At 47.4% G+C, this 8,438-nt stretch overlaps 1 protein-coding gene across 1 annotated transcript; it reads left to right on the top strand.

Annotated features, from left to right (window-relative positions):
* The first annotated feature begins 3,182 nt into the window (after nt 1-3,182).
* On the top strand, nt 3,183-8,392 carry LOC310884838 (unconventional myosin-VIIa-like). Its single transcript, XM_083807268.1, has 5 exons — nt 3,183-4,247; nt 5,198-5,314; nt 6,024-6,107; nt 6,380-6,499; nt 7,500-8,392. Exons 1-5 carry the CDS (start codon nt 4,041-4,043, stop codon nt 7,587-7,589), a joined length of 618 nt encoding a protein of 205 aa, XP_083663394.1. The 5' UTR covers nt 3,183-4,040; the 3' UTR covers nt 7,590-8,392.
* The last annotated feature ends 46 nt before the right edge of the window (nt 8,393-8,438 follow it).

Genomic DNA, 8,438 nt, shown 5'->3' with positions numbered 1-8,438 from the left:
TCCTCCCCTCTAGCTGAGAACCACCCACCCATGCCAAAGCACAGAGCAGTGTCCATGCCATAACTTTTTTCCTCCTGGATCTTTCCTCATTTAGGTACAGTGAAGAGAAAGGCTGGGAGCTGCTGTGGTTGTGTACAGGCCTTTTCCCTCCAAGTAACATCCTCCTGCCCCATGTCCAGAGGTTTCTGCAGTCCCGAAAACATCACCCGTTGGCAGCAGACTGCATCCAAAGACTCCAGAAATCCCTAAGGTACAGCACCAAAAGACCTCCAGGTCCTGACCATGTCACAGCATCCAAATATGCATTAGAAATTACAAGTAGGAGATGTTTTGGTAGTAGTTGGAGGGACACTGGAAGCTCACAGCCTTTCTCTGCATTCAGCCAAACTGAACTAAAAGGACTTTGGGTGGAGGATGTTGCTGATGCTATGGCACTTGCCTCTCCCTGTTTTGCAGGAATGGATCCAGAAAGTACCCTCCCCATCTCGTAGAAGTGGAAGCCATTCAACACAAAACCACCCAGATTTTCCACAAGGTTTACTTTCCTGATGACACCGATGAGGTAAATGGGATAGAAGGAAACTTCATTTTTGTCAGGATGGATGTCAATTTTCTTATTAAAATCCCAGAAAAGGCTACTGTTGTTTCTGATTCAGAAAAAATTCAGCCTTCCCAGAAGAGTCTGAAACAGCAGCATCAGAAAGATCCATCCTTATCTACCTTGGTGAGGCAGGATAGAAGACTGGAGCTCAGGGGTCTGATTTCCTGCAATTCACCTTCTCCAGACATGGGTGCTGAGTCAGTCTTCACTGCAAATTTTGACTCCAGGAAGAGAGAAACAGGATGTGTTCATCTCCATCCACGCCCTCAGTGGTTCACAGGCCTTGGCCATCAGTTATTTGCAGCCTCAACTGACAGATTCAGTCCACCAAACCATACCCAGCTGGGTACCAGTCCCAGGGACTGGGCTGGGAGCTGGCAAGAAGGAAACTAAAATTATTCCCCATTCTGACCTGAGATGATGCAGAAATCATAACATCTGCACTCAGGAACCTTTCATTAATCATCTTAGACATTAATAAGGCATGTAGATAAATTGAGGCTGGAGCAGATAGGCATGTCCTTGCAGGTACTGCTCTCTCATGCTACTGATTAGTCTCCCAGTGAGGTTTGCCTGCTCCTCTCTTTCATCATGCCCTTGGGCACAACTAAATTCTTGTATTTCCAAGGGAGTTTATGTGAAAAGCAGTGCACACCCATGAAGGGAAAAGGGTATTCTTCTCCAGTAGCTGTGTGTGTGCCCATGTTTTTCTGTAACGGGGTTTTACAGATCTCCTGGGACTTCTTATCACTCTGAGTATTTTTTCTATGTGACTAGTAATAAGCTGCTTTATACACACGCATCTGTGTGACAGCCAGTAGAAGGAGGCAGAGGGGACTTCGGCACGTGTCTGTGGTCCCTTTGACCATGGCAGTCACCCAGGTGGGCTGGCCAAGTAGTGTCCCTGTGGTACAACACGCATTTGCACTGAGGGGCAGTGGCACTGAGCTCCAGGCCATTCTCTCATGGTATGTGGAACATGGGTTCTGGTGGTTCAGGCAAACGTGGCCATGCATGGGACTGGCAGAAGTTTAAGTTCCCAATAAGTTCCCAATAAGAAGTTCATGGCTGAACTTCTGCAAATTTCCTTTTCACATGTCCAGAGCCACAATCCATAAAATCACTTCTTTCGTTGGTGGTGGGCACTTACATCTTTTCACATATCTGAGCCTAGAGCTCCTCGAAGAGAGCATGAAGCAGAAATTAATCTTGAGGTAGCAGTGGTGATGATCTTCCTTTCTTTGTAGGCATTTGAGGTGGAGTCCAGCACAAAAGCCAAGGATTTCTGCCAGAACATCTCCAACAGGCTGCTCCTAAAATCTTCTGAAGGCTTCAGCCTCTTCGTCAAAATCTCTGACAAGGTGAGTGACCCACACAGAGGCTGGGGTAATGCCAAAACACTCGGTGCTTCACAGCAATCATCCCAAAGGGCTTAAAACACAAACAGGCAAAGGTCTCCTGTGTTGAGAGCAGGTGGCTTTAACGCCCGATGATAGCACTGTGGCAGCCTGCTGTGTCCTGCTGACTGAGTGATGCAGCCAGTGCCACCCTATGTGCAGGATCTCACACTAATTGTGGCCCACCGAATCCCTGTGTGATCCAGAGTGAGGCAAGAGTCACTCTTTTTTTGCCTTTGTTGTCATTTTTGTCATTTTTTGCCCAAAAAGGTCACTGCATTGCGAATTAATTGAATGTTAAAGAGCACATGGGGACTGCCAGATGGAGCCAGCCTGGTCCCCTCTGGGTAGCTGTTCCTGTGATGCTGCATTGATCTGGGGCAAAGGAGATAGGGTCCATCAGGAGAAAGAGGTAGAAGACCCATGTTGCTGAGACGGTGTCCTGGTTTTGGCTGGTTTATAAGGATTAAGAAAAATGTGCAAGCTTAGAGCTGCCTTGGGCAACTGGAAGAAATCTACAGAGATAGTCATCAGGAAGGGAAATTAATTGCTCCAGGGAAACAGGAAGGTGCAATAAGAATTAATGGGTGGAATTAGAGCGAGTTGTTGGCAATGGCTTTCTGGCATCAGCAGTTTGTAGCAGAGAAGTCTAATTGAGACAAAGCAGTGAGCAAAAACTGCAGGAGATGGGGCAACAGCCAGCCCTGCCTGTGGCCTCTCGCTGCTTCCTCAGCCTTTGTAACCATGTGCTGTGCCCCCAGGTCATCAGTGTGCCCGAGGGCGATTTCTTCTTTGACTTTGTGAGACACCTGACGGACTGGATAAAGAAAGCAAGACCAGCGAAAGATGGTAACAGTGACTTTTCTCCCTTTGGGGTCACGCACAGCCCTCCTTGAGCCCTCCAGCCCTTTTAAAGATGGGCCACGCTGCTGTGGTTGTGCTGCCCGTGCCAGCCCTGGGGGCAAAACCTGACAGATGACCTGGCTGGTGCTCTCAGCATTGCTCTCAGATCTGCTCCCTGCTTCCTTCGCACAGGTATAGTGCCTTCCCTCACCTACCAAGTGTTCTTCATGAAAAAGCTCTGGACCAACACAACGCCTGGAAAGGATTCGATGGCAGATTCAATCTTCCACTATTACCAGGTGCTCTGGGAACCTGAGATAGCAGCAGAGACTTTGGGAGGAATTAGGGTGGAAAGACTGTGTATGTGCAGATGCATGAAGTTTTACTTTTAACAGAACAAAGTCCTGCCTTCAACAGAGAGCTATGAAGAACAGTTGGGTTGTATGGCAAGGACCAGGCTTCATGCACTGTAAGGCAACCAACTCAGCTGAGATTTGGGCCAGATGTTCTTGGGAAAGTAGCAAGAAGTGGGACACAGTAGCACTCAGCCTTAGCAGGGAGTACAAATTCACAAGCATTCTGAAGGTTTTCAGCTCCTTCATTCTTGGGCGTGAGCTGTGATGGTCCCAGCAGCCAGTCAAGAAGCTGCAGCTCTTCTGCACTTGTTTCATCTGGGAAGAAAGAGACATGTGCATGTCCCAAAGCTTTTTCATACAAGTATGCAAATACACAGATGTTCCCTGTGTTCTTGCCTGGATAAAGCAATTATCCTAATATTATCATAGCCTCTGATGCTTTGATAGTTACCTGACACATTTTCAAGCATCTTTTCGTAATGGGGGAATAGATTGAAAAAAAAATGAAAAGGAAAAATAAAGGGAGGAAAAAAAACACATTCAATTCCAATTGTCCATTACAAGGGTTGGATTTTCAGCAATGAGGGAGGGAGAACAAGACTGTAGGTTCACACATCTGATACCTACCACAGGGACCACCCTGTAACACGAGAACGTTTCAGGCCAGAGAGGATCTTTAGACATCAAGTGTGGTCTCAGCTGAGCAGCTGCCTGTCCACCACACTTGGTACAACAACTATGAGTGTTCCTAAGGCAGAGCCTCATATCCAGGAGCTGGAGACCTCCAAAAATGTGATTTAGCACCAGAGGGTGAAGGTCTGAGGTCACCCCCTCTATTTCTGAATGGCTTTCTTCCACATACAGGAGTTACCAAAGTACCTGCGCGGCTACCACAAGTGTACACGGGAAGAGGTCCTGCAGTTGGCAGCTCTCATCTACCGGGTGAAGTTTGAGGATGACAAATCCTATTTCCCCAGCATCCCCAAGCTTCTGAAGGAGCTGGTGCCTCAGGACCTCGTCCGGCAGCTCTCTCCAGATGACTGGAAGCGGGTAAAACAGCAGCTTTAGTCATAGGTCAGGCTTGGTGGGGGGAAACCCAGCATCTCGTGTGACTTGTCTGATGTTCAACACTGAAGTCAGGTTGCCAGAAGGAGTGACCCATGGTCCCTCTTGAGCCTTAAAAGGGCCACAGTCTCTCCAACAGCACCAAGAGAAGGAATTGTACATGTGTTCAGACACACACACACGTTGTGGGCTTTGTGCTGCACGTTGCTGTGACTGTAGTGGTGGATGCAGTGCTGTATGGACACATCTAGGGGATGGTCTCATGTAAAGCTTTGTTGTTGAAGGCAGACTGCTGAGCAGAAAGGCAATTCTCCCCGCTTTACACAAGGAGAGCTGTGGCACAGGTACGGACAAGTCTAGGCCATAAAGTAATGTAGATGTCTCACTGCCAAGAAACAATCTTGTAAGTCCTTTCTGTTTGCTGGGACTTGAACTTGGCCATGTGTCTAACAAGCAAATTATTGGCTTCTCTGTGTCGAAGTCCCCTCAGTCCCTTCTGCTCCCAAAATTGAAAGATCAAAATTTATAATCCCTATAATGGAGTCATCAGTACAGCTTCTAAGAAAGGACCTACTTTAGTTCCAGGCTCTGCTCCAGTGACCCACCAACACTTCTGTGAAGTGTTCATTGGAGCAGAGACTAGAATAGATGTCTCCACCTGGAAAACTTCTCCAGCTACTTTCTTGGCCCAATTAATATTTACTCATCCCAAGAAACTTGCCATCTGAGAACAGCTAATAGGCAGGAAGAACTGATCACAGGTTCACCATATGCTGTGGTTTGTTAATGAATCTCAGCGAAAGCCCAGTTACCGTGAAGCAATTATGGTTTCTGGTAGGATAGTCCGTCTTTGTAGCATGATGCTTCTTTACCTGCAAAAATCTTTGGTCCAAGGTAATGCAAACCCTCCAGCTCTGCTGTCCTCTCTGTTGCAGTCCATCGTGGCATACTACAATAAGCACGCAGGCAAAACGAGAGAAGAAGCCAAGCTTGCCTTCCTAAAGATTATCTTCAAGTGGCCTACATTTGGATCAGCATTCTTTGAAGTGAAGGTACCTGCTCTGCCTGGGGGTTCCCTGGCAGCTTTGAGACAGTATCAGAAGTCCCGTATCATGGAGGGGTTCCAGGTATGCAGGGTTGTCCCAGTGCCTGGAGTGGAACAACCCTGATAAGACAGGGAAAGGATGTAAGTCTCTCCATCAGTAAAGGGCTGAGATACTCATTTATGGCTGCCCTGTCTCTTTACAATACTGGGGCATTGTAGAGCATCAACGTATCTCAGTCCTCTTCAGGTCTATCCTCGCAGCTGTACTGCTGAGGAGGCAAGAGCCATTCTCTGTTTTGTGAAGGGAAAGGGGAACGTGTAATTTTCACACACCTGCACACACTGTGAACCCAATCCAGATCACCCATCATGGCACCAGGTTCCCATCACAGGCAGGGGAGGCCAGTAGTGATGAAGTCCAAGAACTCTGGGCACCTTATTGCAACCCCCCATACTCAGGGACCATACATTAAGCATGGTGTGGAAACATGACGCTGAAACCATTCATGATATCTTTGAACTTAGGCACCTTAATTTCTGTCATGTTCATTAGATGGCATAGTGGATCTGAATAATATCCTGTGATTTTTCCACCCAGAGTGATTTAGCTGCCAAATGTAAATGCAAATGCTGGCAGAAGATACTGGGTGAGGAAATAGGAAAGCACCTGATTTAGCACGACGCTTCCCCTAACCAGTTCATCTCATTTCCAACAGCAAACTACAGAGCCAAATTATCCAGAAATCCTTCTAATTGCCATCAATAAGCATGGAGTGAGCCTCATTGATCCCAAAACCAAGGTAAGCAAGACTGAGGTCTTCACCAGGTGCTCCTGAGCCAACTCCCCAACCCCTTACAGGGTTAATCCCAAAGGCTGTGCTATTCCACCAGCCACATGGACCTTCCAGTAGAGCAGTCCTCCACGAGAATGGAGGATCCGCAGTCTTGCACTTCACTGCTGTTCCTGTGAGGCCATGGTATATTCTCATTTCAGCAGACATCCTTGGTCTGCTTGAAGGAAAGTTAAAGGTTGAGGCTCTCGTGTTGAGTGTGAGTCTTGTGTTCCCACCAGGATATTCTCATCACTCACCCCTTCACCAAGATCTCCAACTGGAGCAGTGGCAACACCTACTTCCATATAACTATCGGCAACCTGGTGAGGGGAAGCAAGCTGCTCTGCGAGACATCCCTGGTAAGGAGTGTTAAAGATTGATGGGCACAGTTAGAAAAAATCCTGACTTTGGCAGGCTAAAATAAACTGCTTCCCATAAGCCATGTCTCAGGGATTCTCTGGACTGAAAGTGGTCTCATAGAAGACCCAACAATGTGTGTTTTTCTTTTTTTATTTTTATATTTTTTCCCCTTGATTTCAGCACTGTCTGGTTGCTATCTCCAGAACAGCTTTTCCTAGGGATGATTTAGATATTAAGTATGGGGATATGTTAAGTGTGTAAGGCCTCACCTCCTATGCATCCATGGAGAGCTTTATGGCAGCACAGAGTTCATCCAAGACTTCCCTGCCACTGCCCCCAGGGCAGTAGCACTGGACAAGCCTGTAGTAAGCAAACAAGCAGCACTCACACCATGGCTCTGCCCAAGCAACTGGGGCTCTCATTAGGTCCATCTTCCAAGTTACAGGCAAGCCTGAGGTTCTTGGGGCATTGCCGACCCAGGAACATGGGACACTGCTCCATGTCACTGGAGTGAAAAACGTATCAAAGCAGATGTGGGCTCAGGGGGTGTCCTTTTACCAAGATCCTTTGCCCAGCTTGTACCTACTAACAGCCACAAGGAAAAAAAAAAAGAAAACAAAACACTTCTGCTTAGTCTATCTTAAACTCAAAGCATGTAGGATAAAAAGTCCTGTCCTGTTATTAATTTGGGGCGTTCACATTATTTTTGGCCATTTGAAAAATCCACTCCCCTTCCAAAGCTCCACACATCCTTAGCCTCAGCAGCCTCCTGGGAGAGACTTGCACTGTAAATTGTGTTTGATCCTTGTGTCAGGGCCATATCACTCAAGGAGAACTGTGGAAAAAGGAAGAAGGAAAAAGAAAAAAAAAAAAGAAGGGAAAAATATACCTGGAAACATATATATAAGTTAACGACTTGTAGCAAGTGTGTTCAAGAAGCATGAGCCAGAGACCAAGCTGTGCTATAAAGGCAGGTAACATCTTCTCTCTCCTCACCAGGGCTACAAGATGGATGATCTTTTGACCTCGTACATCAGCCAGATGCTAACAGCCATGAGCAAACAGAGGAGTGCAAAGGGTAGCAAGTGAACTGCAAGAAGCCACTGGCAGGTGGCCATGGGGCTAATTCGCCAGCTGAGGGCTGTGGGGTACCCATGCAGCTGGGGGAGAACCTTTGCCTCCCAGATGTGGAAGATGAGCCGAACGCCGTCAGGGAGTTCGCTGGACTCTGACCTCGAAGGCTCCAATCCCACCTCCCCTTCGAGCGAGGATGACTATCTCTGACCCCCCGTCCTCCTTCCCCACCCTGCACCCCGACTCCACCTTAAACCTCAAAGATTTCCAGGGGACACCACCGCTCTCAGGCAGTGACTGAGCAAAGAAACTCCGGCAGGACGTTTGCCTGAACCCAACAGCTGCCATCAAAAAGGCTCTGGGAAGAGGATTTGTGTGTGTGTGCGTGTGCGTGTGGCTTGGTTTGGTTTGTGTTTTTATTTTAAGTAAAGAGAGAGCTATCGAGATGCTAACGGCTTTTGGTGAGCTTATGGGCATTTCAGGTTTGAAGAGGAGTAGCAGAGCCCCAGTCCATGCTGGAAAGGTGTCTGATGAACACTGCGGGGCTTGTTTTTTGACATCACAGAAGAATACACCGTGTTCTTAAGGACAGGAAGAAAAAGCAGGCTGGGAGGAGCACATTTTAACCAGGAATCAGAACAAACAAACCACTGATCGAACAGGCTAGAGTACTGAAGTGCTGTCCGTGCAATGCTGGAAATATTTAAAGAACAAATTTTAAAGTTCTGTTTCTTCTTCTATTTATTTTTTAAAATATTAAAAAGAAAAAAAAATATCCCGCAATTTGCGCTGGTATCTGGACGATGACTCAGGGCTGAGGGCGACCTGCAGGACAATTCCTCGCCCTAGGATCCCCCTGGCACC

This window comes from Anser anser (genome assembly GCF_964211835.1).
Source record: "Anser anser genome assembly, chromosome: 1".
Classification (NCBI taxonomy): Eukaryota; Metazoa; Chordata; class Aves; order Anseriformes; family Anatidae; genus Anser; species Anser anser.
The sequence above is the reverse complement of the archived record's forward strand: the minus strand, read 5'-3'. Positions and strand labels throughout refer to the sequence as shown.